General features: G+C 41.1%; 1 protein-coding gene across 3 annotated transcripts in view; it reads right to left on the bottom strand.

The window, feature by feature from the left end:
• Positions 1–11,993, bottom strand: part of LOC122771420 (alpha-1,6-mannosylglycoprotein 6-beta-N-acetylglucosaminyltransferase B-like) — an 89,224-nt gene extending 77,231 nt beyond the window's left edge. For all 3 annotated transcript variants that reach the window (XM_044028984.1, XM_044028986.1, XM_044028985.1), the window contains exons 1-2: positions 11,518–11,993; positions 5,974–6,086 (exon numbers count right to left, since the gene is read on the bottom strand). In XM_044028984.1, the coding sequence (XP_043884919.1) occupies positions 5,974–6,086; positions 11,518–11,585 (181 nt within the window). In that variant the 5' untranslated portion in view covers positions 11,586–11,993. The remainder of the gene's footprint in view (positions 1–5,973; positions 6,087–11,517) is intronic.
• Between the last annotated feature and the right edge of the window lie 10,167 nt (positions 11,994–22,160).

Genomic DNA, 22,160 nt, shown 5'->3' with positions numbered 1-22,160 from the left:
CTGTTTTCTCCTAATCTGCACTGCATCTCTACTGCCCTCAGAGACACGTCAGTTCCTTCGAGCAGCATTTCCTGAAATAGCACCAGTGTGCCCTCATAGGCAATGTACTGCCACATAAGCGCTGTATCTAACAACGCAGTTCCGATACAGTACATAAAAGTATATGAGATGGGCCCCTCATCTAAAATCAGGACTGCTAGCAGGATTTATTTATGGTAGCTTATGCATGCATTTCTCACAACAGCTTAGTTCTGCTTTCTATCCATCTCTACTAGGGTCACATTGGCATAGCAAACAATTAGAGTGTGGCATGTCATGTGCCGATTATAATCGCAGTGGGTCACAAATCCCCTGTGAAAACTTGGGGAGACAAACCTGCGGGATGGGGTTGGCTACTAGAAATGGAAATGGATGGCTGAAATGGAAGTGAAAGTAGCGTTAGTTTGAAATTTTACTCTAAAAGAGCATGAGTCCACTGGTTTGAGACCTCGTTCTCTAAGAGTGAAAATCTGATTTATTTACGCATATAATTGAGGCTTGAATCCAATCTAACAAAATCTGAATCTATGTGCTTCCTTCCTGCTATACTTTGGTGGGTCATATTTGATTTGTGCCACATGGGACTAAAAGATCAGAATTGGGTCACATGCACCATGCAGTGTAAAATGTTGCTTAATTTGTTAACAACTATGTTTTTTTTCCTGGGGAGTGAGAGACTGTGGGTTAAATAAACATGAGAAAAAGCTGGTTCTGTGACCAAAAAAAAAAGGGCTGGTTCTGTGATATTGAGTGAGTATAGTCGTCGGCTGTTGCTAACCATCTGAAACCAAGGATTGTAATTTATTTGGGTTAAATCTGTCACTTTGACGATAATTGAATGGGTCCACAACCATTATTTCTTTGCCTACTCCTATACACTTTGTGTCTAATAAATTAATTCCACTGCATTGCAGTGATCATTACTGTCACTTATCAGACAAAGGGAGACGTTTCTTCTATGGGTGAGGCGTAACCGACAATGGTATGCATGTGAAAGCAGAAAAAAAGAAGACGAGGAAATTAGGGAATAGGTGGGGGTGAGGAGAAGAAAAAGCTACAGTCTGCACTTATTCAGAAAACAATCATGGCTGAGGGAGGTAAATGAGAGAAAATGAGAAAATAGAAAAGAGGTAGCTTGAGGACAGATATAATCTGAATTCATTCTCGGTGTGCTGTGTAACCTTATCAGCCACACCAGTAAAGACACCAGACAAATACAGCTGCCACTGTTGTCAACACAGACATAATACAATCAGCGCTCTTGCCAAAACCATTCAAGGCCATGTCTTCACAAACACCATTAGTGTTCATCTGCAGAAGGAAAGCGCACGCACGCTTGACTGTGAACTACAAGGACCCCCAAAAATGACCAGCTTACATCAGAGAGGGACATGATGAGCAAGCGACCTATAGACAAAGCTTGATGCAGACTGGTTAATTGAGAGAACACATTGCTGCAAAGTAACCTTCCCAGAGACATAACCATAATAAAATTCACTGTGGAGAAATTTCTCAATTACAACCTGGTAATAACGTTTAGGGCAGAACAATGGCCCTCTCCACTTGTAAAATGAATCGGCTTTCTCGTTAATGTGTGTTAGCCTTAGGATGGAATAACACGGTAGCCCTAACTTTAGACAGAGGGGAAATAAAGGTCAGGGGAAGCGGTATAAATACAGATTGCACAGATGTGTTGAGCAGACGATGCCATCCAAGATCCAGCATCGTGCATCCCTGTGCATCTCTGAGAGTAAGCTACAAAGCAGCATTGGAAAGTGGAAAAATATAAGGCATTATACTTTACTCTTTTTGGGTACATAGTACAATTTTCTCATTCAGAAACCAATTGCAAAAAATAGGAGAAACATGCTCTTTGAATATAATATATGACCCTGGCTCCCTTATAACTGGAGTCTACACCACACTGGTAGTATAAAGACATCTCGTCAGTTTGATCAAGCAAGCCAAGAAAAGACACTAACACAAAATTATGGATTTCAAGAGGTGAAGAAGAAGAAGAAGAAGAAGAAGAGGCTAAGGTGTGCAAAGAACAGATGAGAAGGAGGCAGTAACTACAGATGCCAACTGCTGTAAATTACCCAAGAAGAAGAAAAAGATTCTGGTATTTACAACTGCACTGGTAAAAAGAGAATTCCCTCATTTTAGATTAAGGACACATTTTCACATTTGCAGTTGCAGTATGATATGAGAGGGAATGGTAATTTTTACATAATTATTCTCATTTCAATCTGACTCACATATTTATAATGATTACCGATGATGATTATTTATGCAGATCCATGAGAAATAAATATGCTTTCTTCAGTCTGGCAATACTTGACACACATGTTGGCTTTAAGAGATATTGCACCTCATGCAATTTGGAAATTGCAGTAGGCCGTATTGCGATTTCGATAACATTTTGATGCCCTTGATGTTCAGCCCTAGTGTATAGGTTCAGTCACTCCATTCCACACATTTCTAACACTTAGTTGATGGCATCAGTGGGAACACGTACAAATAGTCTACTCAAGCTCCACAGGCTACGAGTGCAGTGATACAGTGGTCTCCCCGAGTGGCTCTGCAGCTGTACACATGCAAGAGATTGTCACGCCAGGTTTGTTCAACATGAAGTGACGGGAAGGACATATCTGCAGGGAACACGTGATAGACATTAACATCCAGTGTGGAAAAAAAAGATGATAGGGGACCACAGAGCCAGAGTTGTATGATGTGCTCGACCCATACCAGCTGAAATACACATGTAAATGTTTACGCATGACCGCTTACGTGTAAGCCTGTTAACTGCATTTACCACCGCGAGTGTAAACTCTCAGCTGAGGTCCGCCCAGGTCAGTGCTCTACTCTCAGCATCTATGAGTCTCCTGTTTTATAAAGGGCCAGCTTTTTTAAGGGTAAAGGAACTATCAAGGGTCCTTTTTGTGGACAAGCTCCATAAGGATGGTTTTTAATTTTGAGGGGGAAAAAAAATCACCGGCTACACCTTTTATCCATGTTTTTTTTTTATTTGTCTCTAGAGAAATCTCTATTCACCTTCCACCACCGCCTCCTACCCTCTCCATATCTGGGAACCAAGCTCTTGATGTCAGTCAGTGACAAAGATTTGAGTAAAAAAAAAACTGAACATGTAACTCTAAATTTCAGTCTAAGCCAATAAGCCTGTAAGAATCATGATGTGGTGGTAAAAAGTGGAGCTAATACCCAAACAGCTGCTATCAACACAACTCCTGCTAATGCGACAAAGCCCAATGTTTCCATTACTGTGTGCAAAGAACAAATTTGTTTATGGAAAAAAAAACAATGTGATTTTAAATGACTTGTGAAAAGCGGTCACACCTGAAGGGTTTTGTCTTAATGTGGGAATAAAACTGTTTCTGTAGAAATTGTAACCCAAGAAAACTGGCTTCTCTTTTGGTCTTGGAACATGAAAAAACACAAACATCTCCATATGTTACCAAGCAACAGAAATGACCCTAGCTGCGTCGCGACAAGGAATCAGATAATTCTTGGCAGCTGTCAGATGGTCACAAACATGGTCATGGTACAATAAATGGTAAATATGACCCGGTCAAGTAGTAAACAGTTGATTATAAAAGGGTCAAATAAAAATGACCAAAGTAATAAAGTCACAACTGAATTTCTTACGCAGCTTTGCTCAACTTAGTAAGTCCAGGAAAACTGCGCCACAACATTATTTGAGAACATTTATAGATTTGGCAACATTTCGTAAATTTTACTGTTGGACGCGTGCCAGAAATGACACGAACATAATGAAACACGGTGGAAAACTCTCTCCCTCCTTCTGTGTGTGTGTCTGCTGCAGGTGGTGAGCGCAAGCTTAATGAGAGGGCCAGTTGTTTCACGGGGCTGATTTTCAGAGAGCAGATGGATCAGTCTCACAGTCTCTCTGGTCTCAATCGTGTCCCACATTGCTGCTGTCGCCCCATTGAGCAGCCAATTTCCTGCCAGCTCATCACAAACATACATAAAACCATACTCAAGGGGAGAAAACTGCGAAAACAGTGTGTGGCAGTGGACCACAGAGACTAACATAAACGGAGAAGGGGGGGGGTAACACACACACACACACACTCACACACTCACACACAAACACCAGATACACTGTTGATTATAGCAATACAGGAATCTTTTGTGCACAGACAAGCAGAAAAGTATTTAAATACATTAATGGATACACGCACGCACGCATACACCAACCTCCTTAGAAGGAAGCACGGCTGGACACTACACAGATTTTAATGAGCTTACCAGATGTCTTCCCAAACTGCAGTGTGCGAGCAGTTGATTAATCAAGTACATTTTTACTGAGAAACACAGGCACATACACACTATTCAGAATTTACCAGACAAACGCAGTAATCTCAATTTATCACGAGCACAATAATCCCAAGTCCCCTACTGTTCCATTACCTCTCACTTACACACAGTGCGTCTGGTTTTTAATATGCTTTTGCATCCCTGCATTTGGCGAAGTCTGCTCATTTAACCATATCCATTTTCTGTGGTTCATCTTTCTCTGTGACAGCTTACAGCACGACTGACTGATTCACACTTAAACACAGAGCATGTGGTATAATCCCTGCCTCCATTATCTCTCAATCAATTTAAAAAAGCCCAACACTGACTGACCGATTGACACTTCTCTTATTCTCTATCACTGCACATGTCAAACACAACACATCCAGAACCACATTCAAAGTAAAATTTCCATTCCCAGTTTTTCTTTTTTTTATTTCCTTATGAAATAGTTAGATATGTGGCTTTACTGGCTACAGAGGAGGGTTAAGGGTGTTTGAATGCAGAAACACTTGTTTTGCATTGTACACACAAGCCAACTGACTAAGAGCATGCCTCCATTACAAAGAGCATGTAGCACACATGCTACACACACATAGAAGCGACACAGGAGTTCTTATTTTAACTCAAACTATAGAGAGAAATGGTCGGCCTCCACAACATGACCTCTGGCTTTCAATCTTCACACCTTGTACAGCAGGGGATTAGAGCGGTGCCTTTTTTCCCTTCCTTACCACTGGCACTTAGCCTTCGCTTTGGGTTACGTGATGACATTGGTTATTTACGTTATTTAGAAGATGGAACAAGGTTTCTCATAATTTCACCTTTGTTCAGGTGCTTTCTTCAATGTCATTTTATTTTTATTTGAAAAAATAAAAAAGAGTCTATTGTTAGTTTTCGGTTTTCTGCTCAGAAATGTGGGGAATCCATACTGAAATGTCCCCTTGTGGCTACAGCAAAGGTTTTATAGGCCTGATTTAATGGAATCCCATGCGATAGTAAGTCTGAAATAAAATCCTGAGTGGGTTGAGGGGATCTGTAGATTACATTTTGAGCTGGACAACTTATCTCCTCTCGAAAATCATCAAGTAAGAAATGGAGAAATCCGCTGCTGAGCGAACAGCTCACCAACATTCATGTGTGTTTACAAATATTTCAGTACGTCACACAGTCCTGCTTTGTGTGAAAGTGAGGATAGGAGAGAAGTGAAGGTGAAACCCACAGATGCTGTATAATAGCCACCCACTCTGCTGTCACTGCTGCAGATCAGACCAGTCATTTCCGATCTACTCGCTGATCCTATGCACCACATACGATAAATCTTCATTTGTAAGCATTTATATCTGGCTTGACAACAGCTACAGAAAAAAAGGCTCTTCTACCGAGGGTTATATGAATGGCATTTACATTTATTTTTATGATTTGACGGCTTCATCCTGATATTTCAGGCCATCCCATACGCTGTGAAGCACCAGCAACGCCACATAGATGTAGCGCCATAATGTGCAGTTGCACTGAAACTCAGTGAAGTGACTAATTACATGGAAACACACACACACACACAGACAGACAGACACACACGACACATGTCAGTACCTTCTGTGCGGATGGTGAAGGGGGAGTCCCCCAATCTCTTGGCTGAGAATTCCCCCCCAAGAGATGTCATTAGAAAGCACAGGCTGAAAAATCCTATTCCCACCACGAATATCCTGCAACACAAGGGGAGGAAAGAGGGCACAAATTAAAGAGGAGCTGCAATAGAAAAACATATTTGTGGGGACGTGCAGGTAAATGGGTGTTTTGGGTGACTGGCAACATTTCAAAAGAGGAGAGCACGAGGCGAATTATGGGTGAGAGGTAAGAAGGAAGAACGTAGGCAAATGAGCAGGCCGACAACAATGGAAGACGATTTCTTCAGTGGTGAATTATCAACAGGCAAAGATGAGAGCAGGAGTAAATGTGGCAACAACAACAAGAGAAATGAAGAGACAGCCGAGAGAAACAGCAGGCGGCACTTCTTGAAGGGAACGTTTAAATAGAGCACTGATCACATGCAGGAAAGAAGAACTTGGAGAGAAGCACTTGAAGCATTTTAGTGTTACAATATTACTGCCTCGCATAAATCTAGGGCAAGGCAAAAAGTATAAAGCAGGGTAAAGCAGGTTATTCTAGTTATTCGTATCATAAATTTAAATATTGGAGGCACACAAAGGAGAACGGGGAAGGAGATGATGAGTAAGAGCGTTTAAAGATAACTTAAATAACGTATTAAAAGAAAAAAAAAAACACATAAAGCACATCAACAATACTGGACTATGCAGTTCTTCCTAAGAATGCGACGAAGCCCAAAGGGTTAAAAAGTTGATAATTATCATCATAAATGTCAAGACAACAAAATAGTTTTTCTCCTGGGTGACCCAGTATATATACAGTATATACACACACATATTTATATAGCAAATTACACAGGTAATTATTGCTATTGTTCCATCGTCCCACTCCGACGTAACTTTATACTACGTCATCCACAGATATCAACGATATCTACTACATTCAGAGACTCTGTTCTTGTTACTCAAATGTCCTGGTGGGACACGAGCAATAAACTGGTCTCGGGTGAACATACTCAGAAATGTAGGCTCACATCTATTCTGCAGACCTGGCTTTGTAAGTTAAACGTCTGCGTTACTCTACTTTGTGTGAAGCTTCAGTTTATCTCAGTGGAGGGAAAAAAAAGAAAAGAAAGAAGAGACTTGTTGTGGGATCTCTCTTGTTACAGCCACGAGAGAATCAGATGTTTGACTTAAAAGAGTTGAAAATCAGGTCTTCTGTGTCAGTGTAAATCCTGCCCTAGTTAAGCTTCTTTCTTCAGTGTATATGGATCAGAGGTTGTTATTTTGCAGAAGTTCTTTGGGGAAGCAGAAAGGCAAAGCTGATTCATATCCACTGGACAAAATACCTGTCAGCATCCATGACTAACAAGTTAAGCCCTAAAAAAAACAGTCGAGCTTGCTGCTCTGCTGCGCTCCCCAATGGCTCACACTGCAGCACTTAGTTTTACCATATGTTTCAGCAGCTGATGTTGTTTTTCAAAAATGTTTAATTCTCACTTCTCAGTCATGTTAATTTACTTCCAGCGTGTGAGGAATGCATCTAAAGTACGGGCAGGAATAAAACAGCGGGAAATACAGAAACTTCCAGTAGATTTTGTAATACAATTATTACAGTTCAAATCGGTGGTAAGAACCTTTAAACTTTTAACTTGTGCACCAGAGGTTGGAAAACTTAATCTTAACATTACACACGAATGCATTATTCAAAGCTATTGCTTTCTCTTCAGAGGCAGCCAAAAGCTGTTTGCTTGAATGCACAGCCCAGTGTAAAATCTGACAGCACTACTGGAATGTTAAGTAGCTCCAGTCACGCAAAGTTCAGAACAAAACCTCTCAATATTGATGAGGCCGAAGGAAATTAGTTCCAACCGGCACCAACACAGAGCCATTGTTGAACTGGTGTGACTGACCCAAAGGGACCAAGATGATTTTGAATAATCTGTTAAGTATAGAGTGTGGTGGTTTGGCAAGCTCCCAGGGTGACTTTATATTCACAGATAGAGCCAAAGCATATTGCCCTGGGTTGTAATACACTCTGATGGCTTCAAGGACAGATGGAGGGATGAGGCTTTTTTTATTCTCAAGCAACACACAAAACAATTGATAACGAAGAATCATCGTCTCCAAGGCTGTCTAATAGGTTGCATCAAACACGCTAACAACTATCTGATCATTCCAAAACCTAAAGCAGATGAACGGTCGCAAGGTAATTCTTCATCGCGTTCCGTACCTTCTGGAAGTGATTCGACTACATTTTCAGCCGGAGCTGGACATAATGAATTACAGTACTGATTGCACTTAGGAGCCAGACAGATGAATCTGCGCATGGATACATGTTGAAAGTCAACTTCTCAGATCTGATTACCGTCATGATTGGCTGGCGGTGGAAGCAGATTGCTCAACACTTCAACGTGATGATCAGTGTGATCATCAGGACGACAGGAAGAGGTTTCAAAGTAAAGTGTCAGCATGTAAACATGTCATTAGTTTACACTGAAACCATCAGAAGACTATTATCATACTGCATCAGAGTCCCAGCATCTATAAGAGTCTGTTCTTATCCACTCTATAACGTCATATACTGTGCCTCTGTGCTTCTCCCAGGATAATTTGGTATTATGAAATAATGAAATATTACCCCATCTGTTCCAGGCATATTGTGGAATGAATTGGAAAAGCTCAATCATTGTCAGTGGACCCACAGAGCAGCAGTATAGTAACTGGTGTGAATCCAATCCCATACAATCATTAAGCTCAAAGGATTATTAGTCATAAATATGAAGCCATGGGAAAAAAAACTTATACCTGCATGATTTACGCACTTTTCATATAAACAGCAGGCCAAGTACATGGAAGCCAACAATCAAAATCCATCCATCTACCGCTTTATCCTCCACATTAGGGTTGCGGCGGGGGGCTGTGCCAATCTCAGCTGACGGGGTACACCCCGGACAGATCGCCAGTCCATCACAGGGCCACATATAGAGACAAACAACCAATCCAATTCACATAATCCCTGTTTTGGACTGGGGGGGAGAGAAAACCCACGCACACACAGGGAGAACATACAAACTCTATGCAGAAAGACCTTTGTTCTGACCGAGCCTTGTTGCTGCTAAAGCAAGAGTGCTAACCACTACGCCAACCGCGTGGTCCACAAGTTCTAACTGTCACCCTCCGTGCCTTAAATCAAAAAGAAGAAAAGAAAAGCAGAGCCAGTGATGGGTTTGATAAAGATGACGGGACAAGCAGCAAATTACGCTTGGAAGCAAAACAAACAATTACATTAAGATAAGGGAAAAGTGAAACATGAGTGTCAGCTCATGTGGCTCTGCTGATGTTAGTCTGATGCCATCCTAAGGGTGAGCGTTTCCCCTCTGATCTTTCAATCATTTATCCGTTCTCCACAGTGGCGTTAGGTGGGTGATATGAGAGGATTAGGCCCCGGTCCTGCCTGACGAGTCTTTAATTAATACGCTTAAAGTGAATGCTCTGCTCCCTGTAATTGGATCAGAAAGAGAGATCTGCTATCAGCTAATTGGCTTCCTCCACATGCCTCTAGGTAGATTATTTCTGAAGCGAGCAGTTTTGCCAGGGATGGAGGAGCTGTGGTGTTGTGGTGATTTCTAATAAACTTTTCCTGGTACAGGAACTCGCCTGAAGTGTGGGAACGATTTGAACATCATGGCATCCGTACGCCGCCTACGGTTTGAGATAATGAACAAGCGTATGATGAGCAGGACTTATAACACTTTATTTCTTCAAGTCTTGTCAGTAGGGTTCAGTTGAATCCACTTCTGAAGCATTTAGTGGTCACTTGGTGTTTTCAGCCATAGTGTTGCTGTATGAATCTGTCTGCTTTTTTACTGCAACATTACTGCCTCCAGGAAACTTGGAGCTCAGAGGTGTAGACACGGGCAGATTGGCACATGCAGGCATGTAAGGAAGCAGTTTTATTTTCGGGGAGCGTTGTTGGAATAGGATGCATTTTCAATATAGAAATCACGTTCGTGAGAAGCTAAAGTCAGGATTGTGATTAAAATACGATTGTGAAGGTTTTATTTTTAAGAGTCGTGTGGAGTTGATAGGCTCAATCAGCGTTGGTTGAACTTGTTTGGAAATGGTTTGAACGTAAACAGACATTTGTTTATATTAAAAGGTTAGGCACTACAGCTTTAAACTGTCAGGGGCAACTATTAATTGTTTAACTTCTTGACAGAAACTTGTTTTTGATACTGAATCGCATGTGGACTCTATGGCGATAGTAATTATACTGTACTTTTTAATATATCACTGTATCCCTCATTGAAGCTGGCTAGGGAAGTGTCTTAATTAATAAACCATCACTAAATGCAAAATGCAATTAAATTTTTTTCCCTCCATCCACAACAAAATGACTGAAAACTAAGTTTAGCGACAGTGATATGGTTTTTATTTTGAGTAAATTCTCTCTCAAGGCCAGTGCAGCTGTGTGGCAAAGCTGCTGAATCAAATGTGCTTGAATTAACGCTCATCCACTGAGCAGATAGATGTTCCGGATGATGGTTGCTGTGCAGGTGCTGCACTATTACTTCAGTCGACAGGGGAAACAATTGAGAAAATCCAACAGTTTTAGCAGGTGATGAGTAAGTAAAAAGGTGGTAAACACTTGAGGAGGTACTTTGTTCTTCTACCACAGATAGGCTGTGCTGCTCAAATTCTAACACTAAGAAGAAGAAGGGGAAAAAAGGAAAAGATGGATATGTTAGATGACTTGAAGGCTGCCATTACTCTGGCTCTATCAAGGCAAATAACATAAAGCAGACTGGCACATCATGGCTCAATGGACTGTAAAAATATCAGCTGTTAAAGTGGTTAACATGTGTAATAAATCCCCTCCAGTTTTCCCCCTTCACATCATCACAAACAAAGCGCCTGCTACACAGTGATAATGGAGCCATCCATGCAGCAAGAAAAGTAAGTTAGAGCTCGGCTGACTGATAAAACAGGATTATGATTAACAACTACTCTTTCGTGATGAATCGCTGTCCCCCTTTTTCGTCTCTAATATAAGTCCTCTGTTTGAGCTCAGCTTCTCTTTGATAGCCTCTAACATGAACCTAACCAGTTAAATAGGTTAAACTCAACTGTCCACAACATGAGACTTTGTCTGTGGCACGACATAAAAACTACATTTATTGTAAATGACAAATGCAAAGGTCAATTTCATATGAAACCAAATCTTTAATTACAGGTACTTCAGTTCTGTAACACAGTTCCATCCATGTAAATAATCTTAATCCTCTCCACAGTTCACATAATTACCTCTCACCTAGGGACTGACAAATGAGGTTCAGCCTCATTAGGACCTGGGTTTTGGTCTCCATGAGGACTACAGGGTGAGTAAAGAGCCAACAAAAATGAGCGTTCATTAACACGAGAGCTGTTTTCGTGAATTTCCCAAATAAAAAAAAAATTATCCATACATTCAAACTCGTTACTAACCAACCACACATATCAAATGCTAATAATCCTCGCAGTCTCTTACCTGAACGGTTTGAACGTGACTAGACATCTTCTGACCATTATTTTACCGTCGATGCTGCCAGCAATCATTTTCCAAAAAGGGCGACCCCTGACATTGTTGTAGACTTCTCGAGCTGGAACTTCAGGTGGCCAAACATTTGTATGTGCGTCCCGTATACGTCACGCGGTCCACTGTTGTTTTAGAGAAACAACGCACCCATGAAACGCTTCTTTATCGCTCCGAAAAGGGGAACGGTAGAAAGTTTAATTCACCACGTCCCGTTTCGTGTGCCTCCGTCGCAAGGAGAACACCGTGAAGCTGAGCTAAAACCGCTGCTGGTGTGTGTGTGTGTGTGTTAAATCCCGAGCTAGTAATAATAGAAACCTGGTTGTTGTCCAACATGTAAGTAAAAGTGTGTCCTCGTGTCTCTCGTGATGAAGAGGGGCTGGGTGCACGCGCGTCGCAACTTCACAGTGAAGCTAGCAGCACCGCGCGACTGTGGCCAGTGAGTGAGTGAGCCGTGGGTTTCCTCCTTCATTACGTCTCCACGGGCACATGGAGTCACGTCTGCTATGTCCGGTTAATCCTTTCAAAATAAGAGCTCTATTCTTAATACTAGCGTGACAGATAGGACGTCTCTGAGAGGACGCTAATAAAAGTGTTAAAAAACAACAAAACGCGTTTTTCCTCACGTCCAGCATTTGAACACGTTGCATTCATTGTATATGTTTTGTCTCCCGTCGTATTTGTTGTTGTTGTCTTTGTTATTTCACATTGCTGTTACCGCCAACCTGCCATTGGACTGACGACATAAATATGTCTAGTAATGTGCCTGCTGTCTATTTTAGATACATAAATACGAAGTATCTTGGTCTTTGATTGTTATGGTGACATTATGTCAAAGGGGTAAAAATCAAAGAATCTGCAAAACAGGTCCAGAGCAGTGTACAACATTTGTGTAAGCTATTGCACTGATACGTCTCCTGAGTATTCTTTTATTTGGGAGGCTACTTTCCCTCATTTCCTCCACAGCTGCATCTTCCTCCCGCTCACTTGACGCTGGTCCAGCTACACAGTAAAATAGAAAGATGTGTTGATCCGAATCTGAAGCCTCTGTAGCAGCAGTCGTCTCTGGATGGCACCGCCTATACGGCTTTTCACTTCCCTGTTGCTTTCACTGTCCTTTACTGTGGTCTATTGTTCTTTCATGTAGCACTTTAATTGATTCCTTATCAAAAAGAAAAAGAGAAACATTATATATCTTACAGAGGGTATATTTTAACTGTATATAATATAATTGTGTGACTGTTTATGTTTCTCTGTGAACATATTTTGTTCATTAGAATCTACGTTGTCATAATTCATCTATGGGATGGTTCTATTTATATTTGTTGTGCCTGGCAGTTCAGCACCACGGACAGCGAATGTGATCAGCATTACAACCGCGGCACTCAGCGGTAGATTGTGTTACTGCAGCCACAGGAATGGCGCTGTCACTGCCACAGCACCTAGGAAGCACAGTGTGAAGAAAAAAACAAACGAATACATTCAGAATTGTGTCATGTATTTTTATTTGATTTTTGACCCCAGACAAGACCAGTTTCAGATACACTAGGACCGATAGCTAGATAGATAGATAGCTAGATAGCTAGATAGATAGATAGATAGATAGATAGAAAGGGAAGGAAGGAGGTCCAGGTACAACTTAAGACAACCTTATTTGTTCAGTGGGTGAAATGATTAGCATTCAGTTTTAGTTGTGGCACAGATTACACAGTCTGCAGCCAGCAGAGCATTGGAGCAGAACTGGAGGCAGAAGGTGGAGTTCTACAGGGAACCAGACTGAAGATGACAGTAAAACCTGAAACTCCCTTCACGCATCACTTACCGCTGGTACATGGGGATATGACTGACAGCCCGCCACCCATGCTGTCCCTCTCTGTGGATTGTGTGAACAGTTCCGCACAGTATAGAAATCACTGAAGTCTGAAAGGCATTCTGTCAGATCCAGAGAATACCCAAAGGCAAGGATGCTTCACCTCACTTTAAATGCTTAGACAGCAAACAAAGCTGTTAATAATTCTAGGCTAAATATTTAGAAAGCAGCGCTCTCTCTCTGTAGGACTTTAAATGTGGCAGGAGCTGACCACTGTAATAGTGAAGTGACGCCTATTATTTCAGTGGACGAGGCATTAAGTCCAGTTCCCCACTTGTAAAGTGGAGAAAGTGTCACGGGTCCTGTCACAGCTAATATGCAGCTTTTTTTGTTTTGCTGGTCTTGTCCTCCTTCCTCTCAGCTGGTTAAGTTCTGTCTGCAGCCCTTGTCACTGTTCTTAATGAGCTGTCTACTTTCACACAGCATCTAACCTGAGGCTGAGCTAACCAGCTTCTGTAAAGTAGATAAAGATACTCCCAGTGTTCAGTGCCTCTCCATGAACACAGTTACAGCAACACAGTTGATGCTGTTGGACTTTCCCTTTGTTTATGCTTCTTCTATCCTGTCCAGGTTAAGTTTTGAAATGTGTCCCATTTCCATATGTTACCTTTGCATGCAGACTTTATAGTACAATAGATGCCCGTTTCAAAATAGGCCCCATTCCATGCAGGCCTGCACACTTTATATATGAGTTAATGTTTAAGTCTGCACACAAGTGATATATAGAGCAGGAGACAGTGTTTCTTATGGTATGCTTAACACATTTTCTTGTAGGATAGATGGCTAAACTAGACAGGGAGCACAGTCCATTTATCAATAACACGGACTAAAGGAGGAGAAGACATAGGCACATTTGTTTCAACTGTTTCCCAAGAACTTCTTTTATCTCGCCCCAAAAAGTTATCACATTTCAGTCACGACGAAATCTCGTCCCGAGGGGCGGAAGCAACTTTAGAAAAATATGATGGTTGAAACAAACCAGCCTTAAATTACATTAGATAGGCATTGATTGTATGTAAAGTACCTGTCGTCAAGCTTTTGGCATAAGCAGGAAAAAGCAAACATAATCTCATGGCATTTGTTATAAGATATGAGATTCTTTATTGTCATTCCACATGGTATGAGTAAAAATACATAGCTTCTGACAATGTAATAAATAGCAGAAAAAAGGAAAGTAGATACTAAAACCCTTAAATATTCTGATGTATTTACCCTTAAGTATAAATACACAAGGCAAGACACATCCATTTATGAGTCTTGAAACCGTGGTGTGTGTGTGTGTGTGTGTGCGTGTTGGTGGGGAGGGGGGCGTTTATGAGTCTCACTGCTTGTCCAAAGAAGCTGCTCAGCATCCTGCCTGCTCTGCAGCTGATGCTCCTGTACCTCTTGCCGGATGGCAGGAGGGAGAACAGGCCATGAGAATGGTGGTGAGGGTCCTTGATGATGTTGACAGCTCTGCATATGTAGCGCCGCTGGTATGGGCATTTTTAACAATTCTGATGTTGCTTGCTATACTGTATTAATATATTGATCGTGAAGACACGATGATTACAGAATAATGTACTGTATTTCTGATTAAACTGATAAATTGATTAAGATAGTGTATATCGAATCGCCACTGTACATTCCTTCCGCTAGAAACTGCAAATATTTGCGCATAACTGCATTGTCCTGTGTGATTAGTCTTAGACTTATGGACTGATTGATCCTAAAGACGCGTGCATGATTGGCACCAATAGTCTTGTGTATGTGAGAGTTAAGGAAATCCTCTTGCTTGCAAACGTCAGTACACGGCACATGGGGATTATCTCAGGCATGTTTGGTTTCATATTTTAAATGATCACACTGTAGAAGGTGCAAAACACTTTGATGTAAGATTATAAAATGAATCAACAATAATCAATGCCGATGTATGATTAAGAGTTCATGCTTTGGCATGACACTGTTGTGTGGAAACTATTAAGTGCAATATGATGACAAAGTACACTTCTGCAGGTTGTTTGTTCTGTTTTGAATGACGACATAACAACATAGATTATGTGTCCAAATAGTATTATCTTATTAAATGATGGTGTTAAAGATACACTCTGCATAAGTCTAATGATCCAGGCATTGGGAGTCAATTGAGAAGTTGTTAATCTGGTACAGCGGCATACATTGATTTTCTGTTTCTGGAGCCGGCAAAGGTCAAAGTCACTTCCTCATTTCTGAATTCATCTTGCTGGAACAACACAGAAGAGTCAGCTAAACAAAAATGTGATTCTAATCAAGTGATTCATGCAGGTCATTGTAGAAGTAAGTTGCTCTCAGCGGAAGAGTTGAGATGAGGACAAGAGACTGAGCTCCCACTTCAAACTCTGATCACGTAGACAAATTACACATCAGTGTCACACACCTGAAGCAGCCAGTCTAATTTAATTTTTGCTGTGAGTGCGGAGAAACTGCGGAAAAAGAAAGCCACGCCACTGTTGCACGACTCCTCATGTGGCAAAAAGTAACCCACAAGCCTATAACTTGGCAGAAGGCATATCAAGAGAAAACGTTCTAAGGACTGAGATATATAAGCCTGTCCCAAACACAAACAATCACATATGGCTTAATATTTTAAATTCTATTATACACTACAACAGTGATATTATACCATGAGTCTAACCACTTGTCCCAAGTGGTAGTGAAATTATACCAGAAAATAAGCACCTTGTGATTTTAAAATCCCCTCCCGAACAGCTTAGATGAAGGGAACAAAAACACTTGCAATAATTAGTAGGATGATCACATCTCAGGTCGAGTCCACTCACCTTGGCTACCCGAGGCAGCTGAAGCTTCATCTCAATGATGCAAAGAAATGAAGGAACGCTACCATATCAAAGAAAAAAAATGTCATCAATTGATATTTTGTTTTTTAAACAGTGAATCAACAGATTACAGCAAGAAGACCCGGGTTTGTGACCAGCTCGGAAAAAGGGCCTTTCTGGAGTTTCTTTGGGTTCTCCGGCGTGAGTGTGGATGGTTGTCTCTATGTGTCTCTGTGATGGACTGGTGAGCTGTCCGGTGTGTACCCGAACTTCTTTCACCCTATGTCAGCTGGGATTGGCACCAGCATCCCCAGCAACTCTCATGTGGAGGATAAAGCGGTAGAAGATGGATGAATCCTCAGAAAATAATCATCAGCTAACTCGATGTAGTGGAGCGACTACAGAGCCAGACACTCTACAGAATTTCTACGTTCTGCTTAAAAAATATATTGTATTAAAAATGTGTAGATCGGAGGAAATCAGACCAGGCATGAAATAAACCTGCTTTCTTAATTTAGCAACACTCAGCTCTTGTCTGAAACTCACTCCTTCCCCAAACAAAGACAGGCTAATTGGGTGTCTAGATTCAGTCACAGAAACCAATAAAAATGGAAACAACAACAATAACAATCCATTCCTGTAATGGAAAACAAAGCCCAGAGTTAATTACTTATTGTTAATGACTTCGTTCACCTCCAGCTACCTCTTGGCCTCACCGTTTTTCATCCCATCAGCTTTTATTTAGACCAATTACAAACCTCCGTCTGGATGGGACGGAGGGAAACAGCTGAAAGAAGGGATGAAGACAAAACAGTTGAGACAAATGGAGGGATGACAGAAATCGATAAAGGAATGGAGAATAGACATGAGGAGAAAACATAACAATAAGGGGGATTGATTTATCTGTAATGAATGAGGAAAATGGCTTGGTGTAGTGATTTGTCCCAGTCACGTCCAGCTTGATTGTAACCATTTTGTGAGCCGCTGGAAGGCGATGCTGTATTGTGATGCAGATCGACAGCCCAGGTCATACAGAAGACAGACGATTTGCATGTTCATTACACTTTGAGATTGACTTCTGTGCATGGACACACATGCACACACAGACGTGCAAACGTCAAGGTGCTCTTTCAGTGTAGAGCCTCAGTCTCTCTGCAGGGCATGAGTGACAGCTACACAGTGGCCCCCTGTGATTCGGTGAGGGATTCAGAAATAGTAGCAAAGGAACTGCTCCTGAAAAATGATTCACCTTAAACAAACCCTTACATCATTTTGAAGTTTAAATCATGTGTCCAGGTGTGTCAGACAGAGAGGGAAAAGGGCAGAATATAACACATTGAAACCCTTGGAATATGAAGAGAGTCTATTATTGAATATTAAAGTTTGTTGATGGAAGTAGTATTGAAGTATCTCAGCTTTAAATATGCAGGGTAAAGGATGTAAACACAGGTGCAGCTACAGTACACACAAATAAACAGTACACTACCACTCACCGTTTCAATGTTTGGTTTAACTCACAATCCATATTGTTTATTTAATTCAAAATATATTCAGTGACCACGGTTACCAAAATTCACACTTTTTGTAGCACACTTTTCAAATGTGATCGATTGAGGATTACAAGGCATGTTCTGCATGTAAGACAACACTACGAGTAGTTGTTGTAAATGGCATAAATGACGTCTTACTTTTATTGTGGTAGGTTCATCTGTGCAAAAGTGATGATTTTATTTTGAAAGGCAAACATACCGGAAAAAGGAGAAAAAACGAGATAAAGTAGTGCCAATTAAGGCTGCAAACGGAGACTTTTCGTGGTTTATTTTAGCTTCTGTCTGACAAGGGTACAAGGTCTGTATATGTTTAATTTGGTATTATGTGTGTTTTGAGTTGTTTTAATCTCACTTCATAGAGTTTCATGTGAATGTGAACGTTATGCTAGTAGTGTCACTTCATTATTACGTCATTAGCGTCATCCTATGTGTGGGTTATTTGCACAATTAACTCTTTTACAAGGAAACATAATTTGAAGTGATTATAGTTGGTTGATATGCACAATTAATCAAGAAACGGTTTTGTTTTACACATTTTATTGCTATATTCCTATATTGAGGTGTTTTTATCTTAAAATGTAAATAACATGTTTGGGCAGAAATATTGTACATTTAGCACTGCAGTAGAGGTTGTCCGAAATAGCATTAAAAGGGCTAAAGAGGAGTTAAAGGGAGATAACTCCTATGTTCATGTGAGTGAAAACTTGTATTTATTTTATTTCATTGCTTAGGACAATTTAACGGCATGTTTGGAGTGAATTAAGTTTTCAATAAAGCATTCTGAACCATTAGTAAAGGAGCCAGACCATTTTTCAGTCAGGGATGCTACAGATGCTACAGAACCACGAAGCTTTGAGTTGAGTGCAGTGACAGTGAACATGAGCTATGTATGACAAAACTGGTACTTTCCTGTGTCTAGATTTGTAAATGTGCAATGTCCACACACGCACACACAGAGAAACACACGAACACGCTGTTTCTTCAGACAAGCACTTCAGTCAAGTTGACTGATTTGACAGCCAGCAACCCTCAGAATGAAAGGAGCAGTCATCTGAGTGTGACATCACCGAGAAATGCTAAAGGGACGAGGCCTGCGGGGCTGTAAAGAGCTCTAATACTGACACTGTGACTGACAGACATGCCATCCCCTTCTGTTGCAACGGGGCAGGGACAGAGTACAGGAGAGGTGACAAGTCTCTTGAAGCATCTTCCTAGAGACAGAAATGAGCTGACCTCTGCATTTTGATCGAAACTAAATTATTTTCCCTGTGGCCTTTCCGACTGCAGCGTGACAGAAGGCACACAGTCAGTCCCAGCAAGAAAACTGCTGGTGGTACAGTTCATAACCAGTTCAAATTTCAAGCAAGACAAACACACATGAAAGTGAAAAACTACATTGCTGGCGCAAACAGCAACTTTGAGGCAATAGTTTGAGGAAACCTCTGCATCATTTTGCATCATCCTGTGCTCAAAGCAAGGTCTAAACAGTACTTGTTTCCCCATAGACTGGGGACTTAGTATTTTAGTTTTAGAGTTCTAAAGCCTCAAGATTTGTGATTTGACCTGCGCCCTGTCAGTTTTTCAAACCGGAAGATCACAAGTGTTACCTGCAGCCAGGCACGTACTGGCTCCACTCTAATGTGTCATGCATTATCATCTATTTTTCTCTAAATGTATGAACTTGACATCATTTTCTATGGAAGAAGACTTGAAACTGGCGATTGAGACCATTAACTCCTCAGGAAAATGTTTACTGACATTATAAATCAAGAGAGAAATTTGACCTTTTATCTTATAGACTTCCGTTCAAACTGAGTTCTTTTCAAAAACCAGCTGAGGTTAACACTTAATCACCCCCTGGTGGTTAAGTGTTACTTTCATCATGCTTCCAGGGCTTCACTTTTTAAACAGGAAGACCACATCCATTTTAACATACAGCCTATTGTTTTGCCCTAACCGCATAAAAGAGATGAACCAGAATACTGACACTGATTCAGGTCAGTCATCAATGATTTACCTCACACAAAAGCATCTTAACAGAACGAATGTTCCTGTAACCAGAGCTTTTGGTTCGTCTTCCATAAGGAGAAGTAAATGCTGTCATAGCAACTTATGAATGTCCACAGTACTGTTTGGAAATGCAACACTCAGAAGGTTAACAGAAGCTTAATTGGAAAGAAACATAAACAAATGGTTCTACTGTACATGACTGAACTCTCAATTCATGTTTGAAAAGCCTGGCAGGTAAAAACAAAACTCTGTGTCCTTGAAGTCGGTCATGGCTGAAGCTTGTTGTGCTCACACTGGGACTGCGTAAACTCCAAAGCTACTTTGTTGCTTACTTTGCTCTCATCTCTATCCTCTCATATCACATCAGTCCGCAGCTTGGTTTCTGCTGTGACCATGTTAGTGCAGGAGCGTTTGGAACTGATTTAGGTTAAACCTCTTAATAACCACAGGAGAATTGAGTCCAACAGGCTGACTTTCTCAGGCAACAACCATCACACTTGATATTGTCAGTGTTCTCATGTACTCTCAAAGTATACTGTAAGGCCTCCTGTATGACTTCCATCTCTGTAGTTTTTTCTCCTAAAAAATAGTTGTTTCTTGGTGAAAGTGAAGCAGCCCGTGTTTCACTGAATCTTTTTCACCCTCAGTGTCTGCAGACCCCACTTAGGTCTCTGCCTGAGGGTGGCAAATAGGGGAAAAAGAGTGACTGATTCCATCCACTTTCTACCGCACATAGCAATAAAAAGACAGACCAGGGAAAAATCAATAGAGGTTTGTAGAGGTTGCCGTTCCACCGTGGATATAACGATAGGACCGTGCTGAGTTTATCAAAATGAGATGGAATTAAAGCCAGATAATCAGACAAAATGTTGTTGTTTTTTTAATGTGAACAAACATCAGTGTGTGAGTGATAAATACTCATGTCCATGTCTCTCAAGGTGTAGCAAAAACCCCACCATCACCTCAGATGAACTGTGAACAATTGTCACAGCAATTCAACCAGCCCCCATGCTGTATTTTACCAGATCTACACAACACTATGCCTCCAATATGTAATTGTCTACAAGAGAAGTGACAGTGTCCTAAATAGGACAAATGGTACAGAGACTCCGTGAAGGCAGTGATGTGTCAAACCCTGCCATGGCTGGTAAGAGGTTGGAGAGCCAGAGTGATTAAAGCAATGAATCACTTGTGCCGAAGTCTCTGCTTCTGCTGCCGCTGTCATTTTGCACACAAGACGGGAATTCAGGGTGCCAGTGAGCAGCAACTATTCTTTAAGCACAACTAGAGTACAACGTGCGAGCGTTGGTTGTGTGTGTGTGTGTGTGTGTTTCTGTTACCCTGGCTAACCACAAATAAATGTGTCCAACGTCCTCAGTCTTTGCCAGCTGATAGAGACTCATGCATCTCGATGGTAGATGGGTGCAGAGAGCAGCCACAGTCACTTTGTAACTCTCTGAACAATAAGATCAGATCTTGCTTTTAGTGGATAGTGATGTGAACACAGGCCTTATACTTTGTTTATACCAAAGACAGAACAACAAATCCAGTATTATTTGATTAAATATGGCAAAAAAATATAGCTGTTGATCTAAAAGCAGACACCAATTATTTCTTGCTATATAACTACAATAAAAAAATATCAATGTTACTATAGTTTAGATACACTTATATTACACTTATTATAATACATTATGGAAGTCAAAATATAATATATATTACTTATTAAACAGGTCAGACGTTAATACCAGCCTAATACATAAAAGTAAAACAGTGTTACAATACTTAAATAGTCAGTCAGTCAGTCATCATCTAACTGCTTTATCCTCCACCAGAGGGTCGCGGGGGTGCTGTGCCAATCTCAGCTACATCGGGCGATAGGCGGGGTACACCCTGGACAGTTCGCCAGTCCATCGCAGGGCCACACACAACTAGAGACAAACAACCATTCACTCTCACACTCACTCCTACGGTCAATTTAGAGTGTCCAATTTACCTAATCCCCACATTGCATGTTTTTGGACTGTGGGAGGAAGCCGGAGAACCCGGAGAGAACCCACGCACACACGGGGAGAACATGCAAACTCCATGCAGAAAGGCCCTTGTTCCAACCGGGGCTCGAACCCGGGTCTTCTCGCTGCAAGGCGAGAGAGCTAACCACTACATCACCGTGTGGCCCTACTTAAATAGTATGTGATCAAATTTATATTCAACTTCTGGTCCATCAATAAGTATCTGAAATACTGGATTATTAATTGAAATAATCTCCATAAAAATAATTTCAGGATTTTTAGGAAACACCCGCAAATTAAGTCTGCTTTGAAGTTGTGCGTGTGCAGAACTTTTTATGCCTTACTACACGAGAAAGTTCCA

The sequence above is a fragment of the Solea senegalensis genome, linkage group LG6 (assembly GCF_019176455.1).
Source record: "Solea senegalensis isolate Sse05_10M linkage group LG6, IFAPA_SoseM_1, whole genome shotgun sequence".
NCBI lineage: Eukaryota > Metazoa > Chordata > Actinopteri > Pleuronectiformes > Soleidae > Solea > Solea senegalensis.
The sequence above is the reverse complement of the archived record's forward strand: the minus strand, read 5'-3'. Positions and strand labels throughout refer to the sequence as shown.